General features: G+C 48.0%; 1 protein-coding gene across 3 annotated transcripts in view; it reads right to left on the bottom strand.

The window, feature by feature from the left end:
* Window positions 1–105: 105 nt before the first annotated feature.
* LOC111842082 (ral guanine nucleotide dissociation stimulator-like) overlaps window positions 106–24,249 on the bottom strand; it is a 56,817-nt gene continuing 32,673 nt past the window's right edge. For all 3 annotated transcript variants that reach the window (XM_023808358.2, XM_023808357.2, XM_023808356.2), the window contains exons 2-18: window positions 12,149–12,453; window positions 11,420–11,494; window positions 10,579–10,772; window positions 10,178–10,299; window positions 9,708–9,923; window positions 8,960–9,063; window positions 8,767–8,851; window positions 7,182–7,259; window positions 6,309–6,395; window positions 6,186–6,218; window positions 5,773–5,894; window positions 5,064–5,159; window positions 4,450–4,678; window positions 3,992–4,066; window positions 2,785–3,042; window positions 1,426–1,540; window positions 106–1,042 (exon numbers count right to left, since the gene is read on the bottom strand). In XM_023808358.2, the coding sequence (XP_023664126.1) occupies window positions 867–1,042; window positions 1,426–1,540; window positions 2,785–3,042; window positions 3,992–4,066; window positions 4,450–4,678; window positions 5,064–5,159; window positions 5,773–5,894; window positions 6,186–6,218; window positions 6,309–6,395; window positions 7,182–7,259; window positions 8,767–8,851; window positions 8,960–9,063; window positions 9,708–9,923; window positions 10,178–10,299; window positions 10,579–10,772; window positions 11,420–11,494; window positions 12,149–12,453 (2,370 nt within the window). In that variant the 3' untranslated portion in view covers window positions 106–866. The remainder of the gene's footprint in view (window positions 1,043–1,425; window positions 1,541–2,784; window positions 3,043–3,991; window positions 4,067–4,449; window positions 4,679–5,063; window positions 5,160–5,772; window positions 5,895–6,185; window positions 6,219–6,308; window positions 6,396–7,181; window positions 7,260–8,766; window positions 8,852–8,959; window positions 9,064–9,707; window positions 9,924–10,177; window positions 10,300–10,578; window positions 10,773–11,419; window positions 11,495–12,148; window positions 12,454–24,249) is intronic.

Genomic DNA, 24,249 nt, shown 5'->3' with positions numbered 1-24,249 from the left:
TGGCTCTATGGCAACAAGGCCAGATAAAACCGTCATCATTGGACTCTGCAGGATCCCTGGTGATGAGAGAGTCCCCCCGTCTCTGGGAATCAGCCCCCCCCCCCCCCCCCCCCCGCAGCTCCTGCCTCTTCCCCTCTATTTGTACCTTCAACTGGGGCTGTTTGGCTGCTGTGTTTTAGTCATTTAGCACCAACCAGAGGAGGAATGTTTTTTGTTTGTTTTTGTTTTTTTGTTTTTTCTTTTTTTAAAAAAAGAATAACCGCAGTTATAACAAGACTAAAGAAGCAAGAAAGTTCCTTATAATGCCCTTCCCAGTATGGCCAAAAAATTCAGTTGTTTTCCACTTCTAAATTAATTTCCCAGAGATCCACAGGGGCCTGCACTGCCCCGAACGTGCAAAGTCAGGAGGGTGAGGGCGTGGCCTATTCAGGCTTCTGTCCCCGCCCACCTTAAGGTAGCAGTCACCGTCAGAAACCTTCCCCCTTCCGCGGGAGTTTTTGGAAGGCACCGCGATGCACAGTACGACACTGCCTAACGTCCCACTCTCCGGGTCCCTGGGGGAAAGAGACCCCCAACCTCTCATCCAATGGCAGCCATTTCCAAGGGGGTGCTGCCAGTGGGGGAAGAGGAAGTGGCTTCAAGGGCATGAGCCAGCCTGCTTGTGTAACAGCAGTATTTCAGGGGAGTGAGGTCCTGCCTCCATCTGGCTATTGGTCTGTTTCCTGGACTAAGCGGCAGGTGATTGGCTCCTCCCTGCCTCTGTGCCAAGCACCTGGGTGGATCTGAGAGGCTGGGGCACGTGGGTCAAAGGCAGGACGGGATGCAGGAGGACTTCCTTCTCTATGGTGAGGGGGGTGACAGGTCCTTTAGAAGATGCCTTTTGTGATTTTTAAGCCCTTCTGCTTCATGCGCGGCAGGGTGGAGCTGGCCACGTGCTTGGCCCGCGCCCCGCGGGCGAAGCCGCGCTTCTTCAGCACAAAGTCATAGTTGGCCGTCGAGTTCATGGCGTAGAAGACGTTGGCGTTGTCTGGGATCTTCAGCTCTGCAGGGGGAGACCAGCACACAGGGGGGGGGGGGGGGGGGGGTGTCAGGTCTGATGCATGCAGAGACAGCATCTGGCATGACAGCTACCTCAGGGGAGGGTCAGTTGGTGATCCTCTGACGGGGGTCCCTTACCTGCACCGCTAAAACTAAATACCCTTCCATATAAATAACGAAAACAGTACACCTCTTTAGATCAAGATCACAGGCCATAAATAACTGGAGAGCCAAACAATTTAGGCACTAACCTAAACAGCACTAATCTTTGGGTTGATGATGACATTATTTGAAAAATTTCACAGCACCCCACACACACATAACTGCAACCTCATGCACAGGTGAAAAGCACAGGCAGCAGTGTCACAGCCAGGATAAACCGCCCACCTTTCTCCTCCGAGATCTTCTGCAGCAGTTCATAGTCCTCTGGTCGCTCGCGGTCCAGGTTGTGTTTGACCATAGCCTTTCTAATCACTGCCGGGGTCTTATCCTGACTGGTGACCTGGGAGATTGAGAGACACTAACAGTCAATCCATGGCTGTGCAGACAGGAACAGGACTTCCTCATATCACACAGGGCACAGGCAGCATCGAGGCCTGGCTGAGCAGACAGGAACAGGAGTTCCTCATATCACGCAGGGCACAAGCAGCATCGAGGCCTGGTTGAGCAGACAGGAACAGGAGTTCCTCACATCACACAGGGCACAGGAAGCATCGAGGCCTGGCTATGCAGACAGGAACAGGAGTTCCTCATATCACGCAGGGCACAGGCAGCATCGAGGCCTGGCTGAGCAGACAGGAACAGGAGTTCCTCACATCACGCAGGGCAAAGGAAGCATCGAGGCCTGGCTATGCAGACAGGAACAGGAGTTCCTCATATCACGCAGGGCACAGGCAGCATCGAGGCCTGGCTGAGCAGACAGGAACAGGAGTTCCTCATATCACGCAGGGCACAGGCAGCATCGAGGCCTGGCTGAGCAGACAGGAACAGGAGTTCCTCACATCACGCAGGGCACAGGAAGCATCGAGGCCTGGCTATGCAGACAGGAACAGGAGTTCCTCATATCACGCAGGGCACAGGCAGCATCGAGGCCTGGCTGAGCAGACAGGAACAGGAGTTCCTCATATCACGCAGGGCACAGGCAGCATCGAGGCCTGGCTGAGCAGACAGGAACAGGAGTTCCTCATATCACGCAGGGCACAGGAAGCATCGAGGCCTGGCTGAGCAGACAGGAACAGGAGTTCCTCATATCACACAGGGCACAGGAAGCATGGAGGTCTGGCTGAGCAGACAGGAACAGGAGTTCCTCATATCACACAGGGCACAGGAAGCATCGAGGCCTGGCTGAGCAGACAGGAACAGGAGTTCCTCATATCACACAGGGCACAGGAAGCATCGAGGCCTGGCTGAGCAGACAGGAACAGGAGTTCCTCATATCACACAGGGCACAGGAAGCATCGAGGCCTGGCTGAGCAGAACAGCATTTTTTCTATTTACTTGGCTTCTAGTCTTCTAACCTCTAAGCCCCCATCTCCCTCCATGCCTTCCTCTCTCCCTCCATACCTCTTTTTTTGATCACCTCTCCATTCCCTGTCTTTTTCTCCTTCCTTGTTTCCCCATCTCTCCATCTCTCCTCCTTCCCTCTATTTCCTCATCATCCCTCTGTCTATCCACCCCCTGATCTCTCCCACTCTCCATTCCCTCTCTCCGACCTCCTCTCTCTCCCTGCACCCGACCCTCGCATACCAGGATGCTCTTGTACATGTTGCCATTGTCCACATCCAGACTGACGCGGATGATGCAGCAGTCGTCTGCCTGCTGGTTGTAGAGGGGCAGCGAGAGCGACGAATAGCTGGACACGCCCGACACAGAGCGCTTGTGGGAGCGGGAGGCCGCCACCGGCGTGGACGACACCGAGGACGAAGAGGCGCTGCTGGAGCCGGAGCCGGAGCCGGATCCCAGCCCCGAAGTATCCAGGGATGACAGCAAGGTGGACTCCCAGAACTGTCCAGCAGGGGGCAACAGAGAGAAAGATCCACTCTGGTTATGGAGGTCAAATTCAATAACAACGATAATAAACTTTTTCCATACTGTCATTATTAGACACAAATAAAACCATCAAACATTACAATGAATAGACATTCCAGATAAAAGAGATATGATCTTTATAGGAAGGTGGAAGACTGAATGAGGAGGAAACGAGAGATGAAGACAATGGGATGAATCTGCAGTGAGCCAAACCCAAGCACACAGCCACACTCCATGCAGGGATGTGCCGATTCACATGGTATCCATGGTAACACACACTGTGTCCCACAACAGCTGTCATATTTTGCACAACCTTGGCTGTATAATTAGTCATTCAGTGTGTACTGAGGGGGTATTCCCTTGGTATCTGCCAGGGGACCCCGAAACTACTGATCACAAGGGCGACCCTGCAAGCCAATCAGTATAATGGTCACAGCTAAACTCACACCAAACAAATCAAATGACGTCAAATAAATATGTCATCATATTTATTTGAGCCCATATCACACAAACAATGACTGCACTGAACTTATATGCACGCACACACACACACACACACACACACACACACACACTCACACAATTCCCATGTTTGTTAACTGCAACGACACAAAGGAAAAGGAAACCAGCTTCAACTTCACGCCAGCAGAATTTACAATGTTGGAAGATCTTCTGCTGACACAGTTTTTTAACAGGATTAATGGCAGGAACTGCCTTCAGAACAGTTAGTTATGCTCTATGATCTAAGGTCACACACACTGATGTTAGGGTCATGGAACATAGCAGGCACCAGCTAAACACAGGAAATGGCTGCGCTGTGGCGTGACACTCAGGAAGTCCCGCCCCCAAAGAGGAAGAGTGTAATCGTGAAGGACGGAGGAGATGAGAGATGGAGTATGGAAAGCAGTGGGGGTCAAAATTGTACCGTGGGTGCGAGGTTAGGGATGGCACCTTCCCTCCCCAGTGTAGAACTGGAATGTTTTACTGAAGGCGTGGACGTCTACGGGGAAAGGAATCAGAGGTGTAATCACAAGATGGTCAAAAGGGCCGATCACCACGGCAACGGAGGCCACGCCTTCAAGTGCGTGGGTGGGACTTGCACGGACAAGCCCTCACGCGGGACACAGCAGAAGATCATTGTGCATGAAAATGCCGTCAAGCTGTGTGTGAAACTGGTCAGAAGGCAGCCACTGAGCGGCTAATAACTACCTTTATAAAATGCAAATTAAAAAAATTTGATGCAACGTGGCTCAAACTACTGCTGTGAGCATTTATGGACAAAACACATGATTGTTTAGGTCACTCAGCTTAAAAGCAGAGAATCTGGTGCTTTTCACTGGGGAACCAGTTGTTAGAGATTGACATGGAGCCGCTTCGCCTGACCTTCTTCTCGTGGGCGTCCGGCGAGTCGGACGTGAAGCTGACGCTGATCTCCTCCACGTCGGAGCTGCTGGAGCCCGCTGAGGTGACGCTGAGGGAGTCGCCGCCGTCGCCGCCGGTCCCCGAGCCTCCCGTGCCCCCCAGCAGGGGCCCATAGCGCAGTTGGTCGAAGGACTTGGAGTGGGAGCTGGCCACGCTGCTGCAGCTGGCCTCTGTACTGGTGGGCTGCCGACTGGGGGGGGGGCAGGGGAGGGGAAAGCTTACCCAAAACAGAAACAGGGAAACGGCAACTGCATCCTACGCGGGGTCTGCCAGGCGGGCAAAAGGGGCATCAGGCAGGCGGGCATTACGGAGTATTATAATTATAATTATTATTATTATTCTCATTGTTGTTATAATGATAATAATAATTATTATTATCATTACAATGACAAAAATAATAATAATTCGTTAATTATTTATTATTATTATTGTTGGTATTATTATTCATCACCATATTTATGCACAGTGTGTTATCATAAATATACTCGTAAAAGTAAGAACAGATGTGTTGCCGATTGACAGTCAAACAGCATGTCCGCCAAGCCCACGGCAGGGTGTGGAGTGACAGGACTCACTCGCTCCAGCGTTTGATGATGCCTGTGTTCTTCTTGGCTTTCAGCGTGTTGCTGGCCGACTCTGACAGCGGCTCGATCTCGCAGGACTGGCTGTAGCTGTGTGAAGTGCAGGGACAGCAGGGTGAATACTGACAAGCTGGGAGCCTTCAAAGGGTCCTCAGCAATCTGGTGATGTCCCCACGACACTGCTATTTTGTTTTAGCTAATTTTTTTGTTTTCATTTGTGGAGTTTTTTTTTTCATTTTTGTTCAGTGGAGGGAGAATCATTCATCATGTTTGTGTTTGTGCGTTCGCATGCTTGTCTTTTGTTTGCCTTTGTGTGAATGTCTGTCATGTTTGTGCAAATGTATGCTGATGCCTATGTATGTTTCTGCCTGATTGTGTTTTGTACAAAATGCATCGAGGTTTGAGCGCTTGTTTACAGGAGCTTTGTGCTTGTACCTGTGTGTGTACTTGTGCCTCTGTGAGTGTGTGTTTGTGCCTCTGTGTGTGTGTGTTTGTGCCTCTTTGTGTGTGCTTGTGCCTCTTTGTGTGTGCTTGTGTCTCTGTGAGTGTGCTTGTGCCTCTTTGTGTGTGCTTGTGCCTCTGTGAGTGTGCTTGTGCCACTGTGAGTGTGCTTGTGCCTCTGTGAGTGTGGTTGCGCCTGTGTTTTGTCCCTGTGTGTCCTCCATCCCTCCATCCACGCCAGTCCATCCCCCCTCTCCCTTACCTCTCTGCCTCTGTGAGCTTCTCCACCCCCGTGAACCACTCCCTGAAGCGTACGTCCCGTGTGAAGTTGTAGTTGTTACAGGCCAGCTGTAGCAGCTTAATCTGGGCGATCACCTCAAACTCCTGCAGGGCACAGGGATGGGGGGCAGACTCAGCATGACACTTACCCCCCCACCGGCCTTTACCTCTCAGAGAGGCAGCATGACACAGACACACCAGCGTCAGAGTGCTGTGACGATTCCAAACAGTCTGGTGACATGGTCACACTTCCACCTCCGTCGGCATGGTAACACTTCCACCTCCGTCGGCATGGTTACACTTCCACCTCCGTCGGCATGGTTACACTTACGCTTCCAAGATACGACTAACAAAGGTGTTTCCTGCATAATGTTCTGTAACCGTAACAATCCTCACCTTTCTTCTCTTCTCGAAGTTGATCAGCCCACCCTAGACAGGAAATGAAGAGGGAGGAATCAGTTTGTAATTCTATATGGACAGAGCAGTTCAGGGGGGAGGTGAGATGGGGGGCACACTTACATCCAGGTAGTCCTTCATGGCCGTGTCCATCATGACTAGGTCTGTAAGGAAGGTCCCCAGGTACGGAATGGTGCCCTGCATCACACTCTGCAGTGCACAGGAGGGAGGGGTTAACCAGTCATAGCAGTGAAGCCAGTTTTTGCATCACAAGGTTTCTAACACACCATAAGAAGCAGTGATTTCCAGCTTTAAAGGGTTAATGCCGAAACGGCAGTGCCGTGATTACTGTGATACAGGGAGAGCGGGGAAACTGACTGCCTGCATATTACTTTCAGCCCGTTAATTGTCGTGTAATTACAATGAATTATTCTCAGTTGTTTGCAAACTGCAGCTCCGGGAGTCACAGCCACTAGTGGGCGCTGCCTCATTTATGTAGAAATCCCCATCAAAAATTAAAAAGAGAAAATTAAATGCTCTAAGAAAACAACCCCCACACATTATGCCATGTTCGCTTCACTCAGCTGGCTTTTTACTATGGGGGCCATTTTAAATGGGCTTTAACGAATAAGAGCCACGCCTGATCTTATGCTGAGACAGCAGGGATGAGTGCGGATGGGTAGCTTGTCACTGCCCCGTGGGCTTGGTCCTGGAACACCACTGAGCCCATTTACCTCACCATCTACTCAGCAGGCACAGGCTGCTCACACATTACACCCACCTGCCATCTCTCTTTTCATCCTCCCTTTGCCTCATTCTCTAACTCCCTCTCTCCACTTTGCTCTCTGCTCCCTTCCTTCTTCTTGCAGAATTGTCCTGCTTGTCTGTGTTTCTCAGTCTGTTGGTTTTGTACTTTTCTCTTTCCCCCACCATTCTCCCCAACCCCCCATGCCCCCCCCCCCCAACCCCCCGTGCAATACCCCCCAATCTCCTTACCAAATCCCTCTGCTGCTGTTGCCTCTTCTGAGCCCGTTTAGGGTTGATCTCCAAGGTGGCAAACTTCGAAGTCCCTTCCTGAAGACAAGTCACAAATCAGTGCAGCCTGGGCAGAGATCAGGGATCACTTTTACCATGACAATCAGGGATCACTGTCACCATGACCATAAGAGATCATTTTCACAATGACGATCAGGGATCACTGTCACCATGACGATAAGAGATCATTTTCACCATGACGATCAGGGATCACAGTCACCATGATGATCAAGGATCACTTCCACCATGACATTAGTGTTGGGCGGTATACCGGTTCATATGAAAAACCATCTTTTTATTATTGTTATGATATGAATTTTTCTTATTCCGCAATACCGGTTGAAATAGCCTACACAACGTTCGGAAAGAGGCGTGGCTGGAAACTGAAAGCTCTACATGACATTATTCAAAGATCTGCTGTCCCGATATTGAAATGCTCTGACTTGCTGTTGATTCTCTTTCGGCCACTGGCAGGGAACCGCCACGCCGATAACGGCACCCCCAGGCCTTCATTTCCTCATTCTGCCTTCTCTATCCCTCCATTTTCCACTGCATGATTTCACCTGATGTAAGACACATGCAACTCCATGGCAATGAACATCTCATCACCGTGGAAACTCAAATTCATGATGGTCTCACCTACAGTAAATGTGAGACTATCATGATATGAATAAAACTGTTTTTCTAATTCGCACTGGCTGCCCGATGGATGGGCATTCAGCTTTTCCCAGTATGCCCCCCCCTTCCTGTCACAACAGTCCCTCCCAGGTAGGCTTTACTAAGGGCAGGTTAGATCTTCCAAGAATTCAAGCTGTTTTCCTTGAAGGAGCAGTTAGGAACAGGGATTGCTCCTTAACAAGTGGATAATTTGGCAAATAATTAGTGACCCCACAAACACCCCCAACACGAGGGCTGACATTAAGGGCCCTGTCAGCAGATGAGTCATTAGCTGGACGGCATGCCAGAGTCACAGCAAAGGGCCACGCGATGCATCACCCGCAGACGGAGAGTGGATGCGGGGCCAGCGCCCCCCAACACGAAGGAAACCCCCACCAAACCTCTGCTGATGCACTCTGCTTGCTCTGCTCGCAGCTGCTGCAGGAAATGCAACACCACCGATCTGTATGAAGCGGGGGGGGGGCTTTTTCACCACTGAAACTGCCACCTTGCCTCAAAACCACCACCAAACTGGCTGCCCGGTCCTGCACCTATTTCTCGTACACACACAACGAAATGCCGGCAGCCACATCTGCTTACCTGTAAACTGTAAGTGGGGGGGGGGGGGGCTAACGGCTTTTCAGAAATGTACAGAAATACAGTTACTAGAATAGCTCCCACTTCCGCTAATCTAGGCTGAAAATCTGTGATGAATTAACAGCGCAACTCGACACACAAGCTAAAGCGAAATGCACCCAGGCATCTTGTCTCAATTCAAAATGGGTGATCACTGCTATATCCTGCAGCTTGGAAAACCGTGAGCAGACCTGCTCTTAGGTGTAAGACTGGTTGCAGGACTGCACTGGCTGGATGTCATCCTTTGACCTACCTTGATGAGCAGCTCCCGGCTGAGGGAGTGGTTATTCTCATCCGAGAAGATCTCAGACAGCTCGTGGAATATGCGGAAGTTTTCCCTGTCAGGACAATGGTGGGGAGGGGGGGGGCGATGTTATTCCAGTGAATGAAAAGGAAGTGGTCAAATAATCACCCCCCCCCGCCCCCACCAGGTTCCCTTCCCACACCTGGACACCTCGTCCCAGGTCCGCTTCAGCCGGTACACGGGGTTGCACTGCAAGGCTGAGAGGATCGCTCGCAGTGAGGAGAAGTTCTTCAGAATGCGGCACTCCTGGAATGCGAGGACATGTCAACAGAGTCAGACTGTGAACAGCATGACATGGCGAGAAAAGATGATGTGCATGATTAAATGTAACCTGAAATACATCATAGGTTTCTGGATTATCTGCTAGTATTCCAGCCATGCAACACGACTAATGAGGAAGAATCCAAAATTAGCTCATAGGCGAGAATGAACATCATTCTAGGTATGTCGGAGTCATGTTTTAGGGCTGTTCCTACCTATGCTTTTGCTGTGATACGCTTACAGTACCATGCAAAAGCCTTTGGCAGTCAATGAAAATGATGTTTAAATGATGATCATTTTGGTATAATACTATGATATTAAGTCTGTCAAAATGTTTCAGCCTTGCAGTTTCAAAACCTTTCCAAATGTCACCCCAGTATTGCAGTAAGAATCCAATACACTTGTGTATTTTTTGACTGGACCACTTTCACACCTTGTTAATAGTTTTTAGTACTGTTACTGATAATTTGCATATCTTCTAATGTTAAATTGTGTTTTTTTTCCTGAGCAAATATACACTTACTACCCAGATAAACAGTCATAACATTTTCTTTGACTGCCTAAGACATAGCGCTGCACAGTACTGTATCTTTTTATTTATTAAACGGTGAAAAACAGCAGCGCCTCACCCTGGCCACCTCGATCCAGCGCTCTACCACTTTGACGCGCTGTGCGGGCTTCAGCGCACGGTCGCCCAGGCAGGTGGCGATGACGCAGTTGGTGACGCAGTTGAACTGGGCCACCGTGGCCCGGATGGTGGGGGCCAGGTGCTCTTTGCCCTTTTTGTCCCGCTGGGACCAGATGCTGCCTAGGCAGTGATAGGGCACCACCTTCTTAAACAGCTCCTGGACGGGGGGGGGGGGGGGGGGGGGGCCGGAATGATAAATCATAAAAGAATTCTGCAGACATGCAATTGCATCATCTCTGTTGTGCAAGTGAGGAACAGCAATACAATACATAAATTAGCAGAAGTGATAAATATCCACACATCCGTCCATCTTCCATAACTGCTCATCCAATAGAGGGTTAGGGCACAGAGATCCCTGCAGGATTATGAATGAGTATTGGTGGAACGCGGCTATGGCGTGGGCTCTCTCACCGCGTCCATGAGCGTGAACTGTTCCGCCACCAGCACCGGATCAAAGGTAAGGAAGCCGGGCCGCTCGTCCTCGAAGCCGTTCTCCTCCAGCATTGCGAAGGGGCAGGTGGCCTGCTCCAGCACTGCACGTGCACGGCCAGAGGGGGGCAGCAGCGAGACACCATGAGTCACCGAGAACAACCTGACCCTACAAGCCAGCACGTTTGCTATGGGCCTTCTGATTCCCACTCTGGTTCCAAGGATTTCAGCCTTCCCTTTTTCAAACTTACCCAGTAACTTTTTTTTTTACCCAGAATTCCTTGGGTTATCCCTCTAATATATATTAAATCAGTTTTCCCTTAAGGACTCCTTATGCCGTCTCCCATTAGAGGGAATCCCCTCTGAACTGTGGGAAGCCTTACCCTCCGTCTCCGGGGTGCAGACCTGCCGTCTGTGGAACTGCGCCAGCAGGTTGCAGGCGCGCCGCTCCAGGTCGGACCCGGGAAAGTTAAGGTGCAGGTACGCAATGAGATGCCGCAGGCAGCTGTACTCTGGCGGCTTCCAGAAGTCCTCGGAGTACTGGTCCAGCCAGGCACCCAGGATGGACGAGATGGTGCTGCGAGAAACAACACGTGACAATAATTACAGTAACTGCTCAGCTCATCCATAATTTTGCTCTGAGGTCCAAATTCCATGAGTGACACAAAGCGAAGGTCCAGTGCCCCAGATATAATATTCCTCCTGAAAAGATTTTGCCAACCGGGGGATGATTTGTTGAGTGCAGTGGGATCAAACAATTGATTAAGCTGTTTTTCAGATGCGGAATGGAGTTATGGGTAAGAGGTAGAGGGTAACCTAGAGGGCCGTCGGTCCATCACAGGGCACACACTCACACTCACACACGCAGTCACTATTTCACCTAAATCAATTTTTTTTGTTTTCAAACGGCAGAGAGAATCCAGAGGACCCAAAGGAAACCCCCCAGAGGCAGAGAAGAGCACACCGTGCACACAGAGAGGCCCAGGTGCCGCTCGCTGCCTTACAGCAATAATAACGCACAGAGACATGGAACGAAAAGGGCTGTGACCTTCAGGAACGAGACGAGGGTGAAGCAAAGAAAGCAGGAAGAGCACAAAACAGGCAGTGTTCAGCAACAATGCACAGTGCCAGTGGTGGGAGGCTTGTACTAAATGGGGGGGTTAAGGGTATGCTATTCACACTCTGGGGGGGGGGTTCATATAGCAGGCTTCACTGGAGACTCACTTCTTGAGCTCCGTGCGCTCGTCGTGGGTTACTCTGTGCCCCTCTGCCCCTGGAAGGTGCTGCAGCTTCGCGTACCTGTAACCGGAAAGGAACCATTTAGTTTTGAAAAGCTTTATACACTGGGAGTGGCTACAGTGGAGGGGGTGTGGTCATGAAGAAGGGGCGTGGCCATGTATAAAAAGGTGGGGTTTTGAGGTGGCAGCAAGTTGAGCAAGCGTACCTGTAACTGGGAAGGATCCAGATCAATTCAGCTTTGCAGATTTTAAACACAGTAGTTATACACTGTATTAGACTGTACTAATTAGGCCATTGTGGAGGTGATGTCATAAAAGGGATGAGCTGGGCATGGGGGGGGGGGGTGAACCTTATATACTGATGAAGCATCTCGTTTATTCAACTGGGAAATATTCAGCTGGTGGATATGATCACTTTTTCAAAAAGAAAGAATCCTTCCACTCTACTTAAGGCAGTAGGTGCCTAGTCTATTCCATCCATCCATCCATCCATTTTCTGAAACCACTTGTCCATCTCAGGGTTGCAAGGTGTCATCCTGGGGGCTACAGGTGCAGGAGAGGGAACAACCCAGGGTGTGACTCCAGCCTATCGCAGGACAATTTGGTGACTCCAACTGGCAGTATGGACGTGGTCAGTGGCAAGGGGACAGGGTCACGCAGGACGGGCATTGGCCAGGTATTAAAGTGTGTTGTTTCATTAAGAAAGCGAGCGTACCTGTTCAGCAGCAGGTCCAGCACCTGCTTAGTGGTGGCAAAGGAGCGGTAGGTGCACAGGAAGATGGTGACGTAGGTGGAGTCATTTCCGCGGAAGGCGGACACCATGTACTCCACCAGCCTGTCCAGCGTTCCCGCCTTGATGGTGCGCACCTTGCACGTCTCGTACAGGCTGAGCGCCGACTCCGACTCCACGCCCAGCCAGCGCTGCCCCTTGGTGGCCGTGTGGTGCATCTGCACCTTCCGAAGGGTGATGGTGTAAATGGCGCCATCTTCTACCTCCTCTCCAATCTCCTGGGTTGAGTTCTGGAGGATGGGGGACAAAAATTACTCCCATTGCCTTGCACCCTACACTCGCCCCCCCGCCCCCCCCCCCCCAATCCACAGTGGATGGACACGGCAATAAAGTCACTTATACGGGATAACATGGGTCATCTGTTACTGTGTCAAAATGTTCATTTCCCTCCAAAAGCCTTTCCAACATGTGAAGAACTTCGATGTTGATCACACAAGAAATTGAGACCCATCCATACAAAAGTCTGTAATCCAATCAAATGAGAGAGAGAAGCAGGAAAAGATTGTTATCAGTTAGTATGTTAACCACGGTACCTACAGCTAACTTTAGTGTATCCTACAAGCAAATGTGGACTCTGTCGACTGTTCTGGTTTGTCAGAGACCTACCAAGTTGTTCCCCTTGGTGAGGGAACCACCGGACACACTCTGGCCGCCGGCCGATGCCTCGCACGCACACAGAGTTTGGCCCCAAGCTTCCCTAAACGGGGTCACTGAACGTCCATCCATGAAGGACGCGAGCGAGAGGCGGCCAAGAGCTGGAGGAGCCCGCATCCGGATCCTGGCCCGTCTTTGGTAAACATGGGACGCGGCGAAACGCAACACACTGCAAATATTTACGGACTCGTGACGCAATGCCCTGGTCAGTCACGCTGCGAGCGGACGGCACGCCACGGCGACGGAGCCTCGTGTAGCTGGGGGGGCAGGAGCCGCCGACGTAGAGCACGGAGACTCCCGGAATGTGACTAGCGCTTTGCTCTCAGCCCTCACAAGCCCCCCCCCCAAACATAAATACCCCTACTTTACCTCATCCTCCTTTTTGAAGCGTACGGCTCCACTGGAAACAGAAAAAAAACTCCAAGAACTGCAGTTATCCACTTAAGTGGGAGATAATTGAATGTTTGGCATGAAAGGGAAAGTACCAGTGCTTTATAATACTCCACTCCTGCTGCTGGACCTTCAGATCAGCTGTAAATTACCATCCTATTGTGTTTCTCTCATAGTGCCCCCTCACCTTACCCCCCACCCCGTAAGATTCACAAACCTCTACTGTTAAGGTCAGCATGAACATATTAAAGTCTAAGAGCTGTTATGAGGCCCAAAGCTGATAAGCATATTCTTTCACGTTGACTTATTATCGGTCTCATAACACATAACGTATTTTTTTCCTCTACGATTCCTTACAAGAGTGGAAATGCAAGCAGACCGTGATTCCCAATCCCTCAGCCTGTTACAGACCTTCCTCAATTCCCATTTTGATTACCTTAATTCTGCCATTGATGCTTCCACCCATTTCATTAAAGCCTCTTTCCTCTCACATCCCAAATAAAGTCCCCCCTCCGTCCCCCCATGCCCGTGTCACCCACTGGCCTTCACCCGTCACGCCTAGAGCAGATCTCGCAGGCTTCCGCTTGGCTCAGAAAGATTAGGAGCTCTCTGCCTGCACCAATCTTTAAAACGGCAAGATCGCATCAACAAAGAAGAAAAAAAGTTATGAGCAGCGCCGGCACCAGAACGAATCTGACGGAGGGTATGCTGGACATTTTCTATGAAGTGGGATAAATGTTTAATTTGAAGTCAAAGCCACATGTGAGATGTCCTGAGCACTTTTACTGAAGCAGTGTATGTCACAAAACATAAATCAATGCAAATACAGGGCTTCATTCCCTGTTGTCCAATATACATCAACTACTCTGTGTCGACATTCCAAACAGAAGACAAAAATAAATGATGCCTGTATCCGTGTTGCATGACGCCATTAAAGCAGCCTCAACATAACATCCTTTCACACCACTATGTCTACCAACAGCATTTTTTGAAATCGATTTATGAAATCGCTCTTAAAACAGAAGTGAATGTATGAAAACTACAATCTAAAACCTATTTGGCAAATGGCTCTAAAACAGAAGCCTGTCAACCAGAGAAAGTGCACTTAATAACCGGAAAGACCCTCGTTTTAAGTTATTACACTTACAAACATTGGAAATTACGGTATTTTTAACCTGTGAGCCATTTGTCAATGTTTTAAAACACAATTAACTGAGTAACAATGATTCGTCGCCTTTCTCCTACATCAATTTCCCGTGAGACGCTAACTTCCTTGGTCTGATTTTAGCTGAGGATTTTGGGATTCTGTGCAATGTCATGACCGAACCTCCCGCATAGTTTACAATCAGGAAGGGACACTATTGGTTTCTATTTAAAATCTTTAATAAAGGCCTAACTTCAATGCACAATAAAAGTATATTGATATAACAGTTATTGTGTCATCCTATATCTCATTTTGAGAAGATATTGATGTACTGTAAAAATCTGATATACTGCCCAGCCCTAGGCAAGGATAGAAGTTGTTTGGGGGGGGGGGGATGGCAAAGCATTGGATAAGTGGATGATCTCACCCCTAAGAAAGATCGGCAGATTGAATTTTAGGGTGGAGCTTTTACAGCATGTGCTGTGATTTGGGTGATGGAGCATTTGGGTGGATGATAGAACAACCGTCAAGGGCAAGATGAAAGGATATAAGAGACTGAACTATGTGCCACGCCTTGCCCAGCATTGTTGATTGGACTGCACCATATCACATCCCAAAAGTTGAAATATCCCAGAGTAATATTGCGATATTTATAGATCATAAAAGGAGATGAAATTATCCAAAATAAACTGTAGCCAAATAGAACTTATTATCTACCCAAAGAGTGTGTCAAATAAATTGGGGCTGTCGCTGCGAGTTCTGTCAACAGACACAAAGCAGTGCCGACCAATGTGATTAGTGTGCATGCACCTGTCATGATGAAGACTCTGAAACGATGTATCGGGCGGCCCTGATTGTTACCATGCCGACTGATTGCCCTGGGGACCACTGAGGGCTATTCGCCCAATATACACTCACGAGTAAGGCTAGGCTTTTATTTAAAAAGCAGACTTTGGTCTCTGTTTTCTCCTGTTCTCTGTTTTTCATGATGCTTTCATAGCCGTATACTTCTGAAAGCTCCGTTTTAGCACTGAGGTGTGGATGAGTGAAAACTGAGACTTTTGAAAATGAAGACTCCATCCCGGTTTTGATCCAACTAGTTACGACCTCTCATTGTCTGCCTGGTCACCTAATCACCCTACATACAGTAGAAGTAAGCAGTATTCCAACATGGCGGATATGGAAGAGCTGCTTTCAAAGGCATGTTCCCTGTTGCTGTCCTGTACACAGCTAAATAGTAGGGCTGGGTATTGCCTCGATTCGATTCGATTCCGATTCACAAACTAACAATTTGATTCAATTAGATTTGATTCCAATTCGACATGAATCTGATAGAAATATGAATATGGCAGAAATAGGAATATGATAGAAATAGAGATATTAAATACTGTACAGCAGCTTTCCATATTCGAAAATATGTTTAAAAAGCTCTAAATGGAACACATATTTACAAATGCAGAGTCACTGGAAACAAATTGTTAAAATGATTAAAGAAAGTCTAAAAGCTTGTATATCAAAATCTTTTTATTTGAGGAACATAGGGTACGGTTCTTTAAAAAAATAAAACCAACCTCTCTCTTTCAAAGCACAAAAAAGGAAAAAAAGGTTATTGAAAAGAATAGCTGCTTTGTTTCAGAAGGAATTTAACTTAAAGATATGTGCCAAAACATAAATTAGAATCTTTATGGTATTGTTTAGGGCTGGGAATCGGCCCTGACCTCACAATTCAATTCACAAGTGCCCAGTTGGATTCCATCTCGAATCTAGTCAAACTATGTTTAAGACACATTGATTAATGTGCAATCAAACCAGATCTGCTGTAATGTTACCCATGACATTTGAAAAAAACAGAAAAAACAGATTCTTGTAACTGAAAGCAGGTCACATCCAATAATATCTGTTTTCTCTTTGCATCATTTGCTTTCATTTTGTGTTACTTATTTTGTGCTATAAATTTTCAAAGTCACAGGGAACGGCATAAATTAACTAGATCAATCTTGGGATTTTGTGAATCGACATTGAATCACCAAAACCAGGATCGCGATTAATCATAAAATTGATATATTTTCACACCCCTATTAAATAGCGTAGTGCACAGTGTGACTGCTGCACAAAATCTGCACAAAAGAAACAAATTTACCAGTCACTGTGTCGATGTGTGCATGCCCATGTATGACAATAGCTACATCATATATGCTTCTGCTCATTTCAGAGAGTATGGAAACACTTTTGTAAAAGATGTGAAAAAGATTGTGGATGGAAATCATTTTCGTTTGAAAACTGGAAGAGCTGATGTAGCCTATGGGATTCCACAGCAGACGGGATTATGGGTAAAAAAACAGGCATGATTCAGACTATAAACCCCCATAAGGCCTCGGGGGGGGGGCGGATATCACCTGTTTTTCAGGCAGACCACTTGAACAGAATAGCCAGAATCTGTTACCAAACAGGTAAATCTGCATAAAAAAAAACAACTGAACAATTCAAAACAACAAGTTAAGGCCGGCCAGAAGATCTTTCTTCTGCATCTTCTTCCCCGAATCATTCCCAATATAATCCATCCACTTTGGGATGGCTCCAGCCTGAGCTCCCTGAAGGGATGAAATCCAATTAAATTGTTTCTCTCAAATCCTTTATCCTGTTACACCGAAAACAAACAAAGAGTCGTGGGCATTTTGGAAGCCGTGGCAGAAGAAAATGCCCCCAGGGCATTCTGCCACATAGCCCAGCTAATTGTCACCTTCGGGACACACATGCCCCCACAGACGGACGCTATGTCGATAGCTTGTGGGTGAAGCTCGGAAGTCAATGCCACACGGCCAGCTAGACCCAGCCAATTCAGAAGACAAGGATAGCCCAACAAACAATTCCGGCCTTATGACATGATGTAGGAACCCGGCCTAAATCCCATCTCCCTCTTCTTTTTCATGTTCTACACCACCCTCTTTGTATTTCTGCAGTTCCCTGCGTACTCCTGGCTCTGACCAGATCATGTTCATTAACGCATCAATAAATTACACTTTATGATGATTATAAACCATGTAATTAACGTATTATGATTTCAGTTCAGGGACCACGATTAATTCAATCTGGTTTATATAAATAAGAGATGTGAGGCTTTCTTTGATGGATTATAGCATCATCCTCTGATTTGAAGAATAGCGGTGATCATAAATTCCTCTGTGCTTCTGAAACATAGTCCATCCGATTTGTGTTTCCATTTGATTTAGCTTCATTGCTTCCTTCCACTGATCAAGCACCATCCAGTGACAGCATGGATTCGGTAGTGAGACAGCCCAGGCTTTGCCCGAAACTCCAGTAACGTGCGTACACACTCACCCAACATTCCAGTGGCCATGTGACTTCCTCTGTGACGCGGACATGCCTAAGTCGTGAACAATGGTGCGTCGGCGGGCAAAACCCCGTATCTCAGATCTGACCCGTGAAGTGAGTCTGCATAGAAACAGGCCATATATTCCAAGGCGGAGGACTTTTCTTCCAGACAATTGTCCTTTTCAGCACCACGCGTTGACCTGTGACAAGTTCCTGACCATTTAACGCTCACGCTAACCGGGAATGCTCACTTCAGCCTTAGTGTGGCCTCTCACTTTCCAGAACCATTCAGGACGACCTCCACACGGGTCCCCTTGAGTCAACCATTCTCACATGTGTTTTGCTACTTTGTCTTTCTTCTTCATCTTTGTCATCTTTGGTGCCACTGCAATTGATGGCCGCTAGCTGTCACAATATTAGCATCATAGCTCATACAGGCAACAACACAGATTTAGCCTAGACTTCTGAGGCGTGTTTTACTGTCGGACATCATGTCTGGTAGTTTTAGCCATTCGCAGTTAGGGCTATATGACATATCGTTTCAGCGTCGTCATCGCGACCTGCGCATGAGCAATAATTACATTACAGGATGTGCAATGTCAAGTAAGGCAAATTAAAGTAAACACGTCATGTGACAACCTTTTTTGATGCTTGATACAAAAGGAAAAGTAGTACTCTAGTGAAGCTTCACAATGTGGAATATTAATATGGACAATGCATGTTATACACATGCAATTTTCACATTGCAAGAAACATGGTAGCTGACTTAAGACAATGTTACACTAAACCAATTTTGCTCTGTAATAGGGAACAAAACTTAGCAAGCCTTGCATTTTTAACGCTCATGTCTGCAGCTACCAGAACACACATGATTTGACCCAGAGAACCAGGCCCTGACACCTAGGGGTGCACGTCTCCAGCCCTGACCCTCCTCCCCCCTGGCTAGTAATAAGGGGAAGCAGTTACCCTTGGACACCTCCTCCCCCGCCACCCCAGCCCGGTTATGTTCATCCTGACCTGGATGGGGGGGGGGGGCAGCAATGGGGCATGCAGGCCTCATCCAGATCGCTCATCTCGCCCTGGCATCCGGGTGAAGCCAGCAGCAAGTCACACATACACAAACACACAGACGCCACACCTGTACTCCTGTCTTTGTGGGGACCGTCCATTCATTGCATTTTTAGTTTTTTGATTGCAGTCACAGACCTTTATAAATAAGTTTCCCTTGGAAAAATATGTTTTTGTTACATTTGATCCCCACAGTTTAATATATACATGCCCACACACACACACAGAATCGCTTTGTCGGCAGCCCAAACCCCCCAGACCAAACAGACGGTCTCACACAGGTAGGTATTGAGCAAACACTCGCACCCAGCTGGCCTGTGTATCTGCTGCATTTATCATTATGACAGGGATTAAGTGGACAAATATCCACAAGCACCCCCTCCCCCCCCCCCAGGGTCTTGTACCCTGGAAAGCTTCGAATCCAACCAAGTCAGGACGGCCTCATTCCTCGTTTTTCTGCCCCAATCCACACGGCGCAGACCGGGATGCCAGCAGACCCCTGACTTCCTACTGGGCTGCGGAGCTTCTGCCAGGCATGGAGGCCACCCCCACCCCCATTCCAGTTAACTTAGCGACAGCGCTAGGCTCACTAGCGACACTGCCGCCGTCCAGCTTCAGACAGTGCGGAGCTCTCCTGCCAGGCAGCAGGGATGCAGGCTGGTTAGCAGACAGCTCCCCCCCCCAGTTAGCTTAGCATTAGCATTCCTACTGTGCCGGCGCTGACACGGCTGCATGCTGTTCCACGACACAGCAAGTTTATCATTAACTATCTGTACTTTCGCCACCATTATAGTTACCAAGGTTTGTTTTCGTGGCGGGGCAAGCAAAACATATAAACTGACAGAAATTAGTACTTTAAATTAGGAACATGCCAAACGGATGACTCTGGATTCTGGGAAAGTGCTGTGGACAGTATTCTGGGGGAGGATGCAAATGCGGTTTTCAGTGGGTAGCACAGAAAGTGCTACCCAGTTAGGCTCCAGTGCTTATATAGAAGATACGGCTATTTGACGATCCGGAATCCGTTTTGCCACCCTGGACAGCGAATAAGCCGTATTCAGTTTCATGGACAAACTTTTTCATTTAATCCAGTGGCTTTAAACTGAATTCTGGTCATCCACATATCTATCTATAATAACTGTTTGGAATATTCTGTATATTGAGTGTTGAGTCTTAACCTTGCATCAGTCAGAAGGTTCCAAACAGTTATTATAGACAGATATGATGAACAGACACAATGACAAACGGGCATATAACGAACACAACACACTGATCATAGACCTCGGAAGAGACCCAGGCCAAATCACAAGTCATAAATACAATCAGAATGGTCGCAAAATAACACATTTAATCTAAATTAGATGTGGCCATCATTGAGGGAGGGGCTACACAGTACAGATTGAATTGCCTCAAAGGTCACATGGTACTTAGGAGACCAAACGAAATAGGAATGTTGTCGCATGTTGGTGAGCGGCACAACTATGTCCGAAATATTTTTGCAAACGCATTGAGAACACCCTGCCATGCCAAGAAAACATCTAAGGTCTCACTCTCTTTCATGAGCTGGTTAGGTGCTACTAGCTTTCTTAGGAAGAATTGCAAGTACTGCTCTCTGAGGATGAATGGCCTGATATAGGTGATAAGATATTCCCTAAGAATACTTATATAAATGCACATGAGCAGCATTTCAGATTCATTCACAGATTTTGCATTACACCTGTTCAGCTTCACGATACGTTTCCCAGCATCGAAAACAGCTGCATTACTCTAAATGCAAGGCTAGTTTGGGTACCTTAATACGTGTATTATGGGCTTGCAATTAGATGCAGGTCTTCTGGAAAGGGGCTCACTCTATTGTACAACATATAATGGACAAACAATTTGATATATCACCAAATATATAGCTGTTAAATTCTCAGCATAAATGTTTAGATGAGGATTCAGAAAGTCTTTTCAATATGCTAATCTACCTGGCTAAAATAACGTTTATTGCTGCATTGGTCCAAACCAATGCAATCCCCTCTACCAATGTGTGGCTGATACAAATTTCTGAGTTATTGCCCCTAGAGAAATTAACATATGATTTAAATAAAAAATCTGACCTTTTTAAGGATTTGGTCTCCAATACAAATATATTTGGTAAAAACTATATAACTGATTATCTTGGTGCACTGTGGGTTTTAATGGCATTTAATGGCAAATCGAGGTACAGAAAGAACAACTCGAGTTACAGAACAATTGAATGGCATTTGCTGAGGATCTGTATCTGATGTGTTTTGATTTACCTCTGCTTTGCTTTTGTATACTTGTTTTTGATTATTTACATTTTTATTTGAAAGTACCCCCAAATGCCCTGGTCCTCACAGCACGTAATAATGTTTTCGCCATGATGCGATAGCTATGACTGTGATTCTGCGAGAAACTGGCAAACTGAAGAACCTGAAATTTGAAAATCTAATAAAAAGTTAATTAAAAAAAAAAAAAAAAAAAAGCACAGAAAATCCGATCAGTAGTACTTGGCGTTCCATCCTGACACTCTGTGGGCGGAAGTGGATATCTTTGTTGATTCAGTTCCCTCCAATACACCCACAAATAAACACATGCGCCATGTTGCTTTACTCTCTGCAGCCACATGGGTGCCTGTCAATCCCACCCCCCCAGAGCACATCACCAAACCGTACACTCTGGCAGTGTGACCACCTGGAGGTAAGAGGTGCCTCTTTCACTTGGGTTCGGCATGATTACAGAGTGCATACAGTCACTGTGCTGTCGAGGACGGGGACCCAGCAACTATCATCGGGGATAAAGACCAGCTACACCAACATTAAAGTCCCTGCAAGGCAACTCAAGTTACACAAAGAAGGAGAAGTCAGGCGGTCGGTGGCGACCACAGGAACCCCCTCTGCTGCGCAGTATTTACACGAGCTAATAAATGTGGATAACTGGGGAAAAAAAAAACGCAACGACATTTTGAAACAAATCCCTTGTCGTACTGTAGATAACGACAGGGTAAACGAACACGTCAGAGGGTAACTCGATGTCACGGAAAGGGTGCAGCGAGTTCGGGAGCAGCGGAGCCGTGAAGGCACTTACTGCCATCAATGGAAGGGGTCCTCCAGCGAGTGGGGGGTGCCAGAGGGTAGAAGTCTTACCCTGGAGGGGAACCACCAGCCCCTCAGGCTGGCGGCAGCGGTACTGAAGGCTTCGGACTGGTCTGTATCTAGCCCCGCCCCTTAACTCCCAGATCGATCAGAGGCGGCCAGGTGCAGCCGCTCGCGTGCGTGCGAGGGGTGTACAAAGGTCAAGCACAAGCCACAGACAGCCACGTGGTCACAACAGTCATGGCCATTGGGAGGGGGGGGTGAAAGGCAATGCTACGAAATCTGACGGCAGCAAGAGTGAAATGTGATAAACCTTCTGTCGTCAAGTTTCAGAAGGGCCATAAACTCTTTTGTTATTTTGAGGCCGATTGCGTCAAGATCTACAGCACAGAAAGGGAGGGGCGGGGCCCTGATCCACAGCTGCAAATTCTCAGATGTTTGACTAGCATTTTATGACATTTATTATATCTAAATCACTTTACACACAATCATGCTAGTGCACTACAGACGGTTTCACTTTTTTTTACAGAGAATGGCTGACTTAAGGAAACAAGGATTCGCTCGTCCTGCATCATCAACCAGCTGTCTGCCTCAGCAACATCTCCACGGCAACAATATGCCACCCAGAAGATGCTGCCGCACCAAAGAACAGACCTCCACCTTTAGTGAGTAAACCCCCCCCCCCAATGGGCGAGGAGATGGAACCAGGTTTGTTTCTGCAAGCCAGACAACCTCTGCAAAGGAAGGGGCTGCTCCCCACCATCCAAAACTCTGCTTTTTAACTGCAAGGTCTGTCAGCGCCCATCCAAACAGTGAGTCATATGAAGGCTGTGACCACTCGAGAAATCATTTCTATTGGTGACCTCCAGGTGCAGACATCCCATTGTCTAAAAAGGTATCTGAGCACCAAGTGACCTCATGTCAGCCAGAAAAAAAAACAAAACAAACATGTTGCAAGCAGACTAGCTGAGAAACAAGCTTTAAAGAAAACAACAGTGTGTTTTTGTGGCAGCTGATTAACACAGTTAGGCAATAAGGCCATAAAGTAGGATTGACCTCGCACGCCTCTGCAGCTCCCTCGCACCGGCCTGCAAAATTTCCGTTCATTTTTCACGTAGCTGCTTTTTCTGGAACAGCAAAGAGTTTCTCATCATCAAATCCAGCTGCGTGCATAACCACCCCATCACCCGCATTGGACACAAAGGAGCTGAAGGCAGAAATGAGAAATCAAGAATAAAAAATGTCACGGAACCGGGATCCCACGGTAGTAAACAGCAGCGACCTTAACAAGGAACCAACGTCAACAAACAGTCTAGGCCACACCCAAGTGGGCGGAGCTCCCTCTGGGGGCGCAATGCCACTTGGGCTCCCGATTCCGCATCCCTCGCCCAGCCTCTCCTGTCTCTGAAGAACCCCTTTCCCTTCCTCACGTCGACATGTGCTGGACAGCTCTCTCTGGAATCTGTTCCTCAGCTTGTCTTGATTATTACTGTCCCATTGGTTTTGCTGAAAGAAATTTACCGTCTTATGCCAGGAATTGCACCTGTAAATCTCACATTAATCAGTCAAAGGTGCAACAGCAGGGTTCCTCGGGGCAGAGCCAGAACACCATGCTGCCCCGTAAGTCACCGGGCTTCGGATCAGCCCCCACAGCATAACAAGGCGAGATGCAGGCTGGAGCAGTGAATACCCCACATGTAGGTTTACACTTACACACGGTGTCAGACCTTCCACCTGTACACAAGACCCCAACAGAGGAGGGGGGGGGCAGCCTCCCATTTTGGACCCTGATCCGGATCTGAAACGCCATCATGGGCCCAGACCATGCAACCTCCATGCGTCTGCACAAACACCAGGAGATACATTCCTGCTTCTGGTCTTCTCATCTTCCCAGAACTTTCCTCTTCAAACTCGCTGTCTTAATTTAGCCATTTTTTTTCCCCAAGCAGGACCTTCCCTGTCCTTCTCTCAGATCTCTGAGATCATCACATATCCTCAGGCAGCACTTAAACATCTTGACACACCCCTGCCGGTTTTAACAACGATCTGAGATGCGGCGGAAATAAAGATCTCGTTCTGAGCCAGCGTAGTGAGGCTTGGGCGGGGGGGGGGGGTCACTTTAACCGGGTTTTAAAAGTTTTCACATACGGCTGACTGGGGGTGGAGGGAGAATCCAGCACAAAGGGGCAGGCCCTCAAGAGAAAGCGGCAAAGGAGCGTTTATGGCTGTCGTTACTGCCGATTACAGTGACCCGAGGAGACTTCAAAGCCCCCCTCAGTCTCTAATCAAACCCCGGTAAGGGAAACTTCTAAAATTTATGTGGAGCTGCTGGGGGG

This window comes from Paramormyrops kingsleyae, chromosome 7 (assembly GCF_048594095.1).
Source record: "Paramormyrops kingsleyae isolate MSU_618 chromosome 7, PKINGS_0.4, whole genome shotgun sequence".
Classification (NCBI taxonomy): Eukaryota; Metazoa; Chordata; class Actinopteri; order Osteoglossiformes; family Mormyridae; genus Paramormyrops; species Paramormyrops kingsleyae.
The sequence above is the reverse complement of the archived record's forward strand: the minus strand, read 5'-3'. Positions and strand labels throughout refer to the sequence as shown.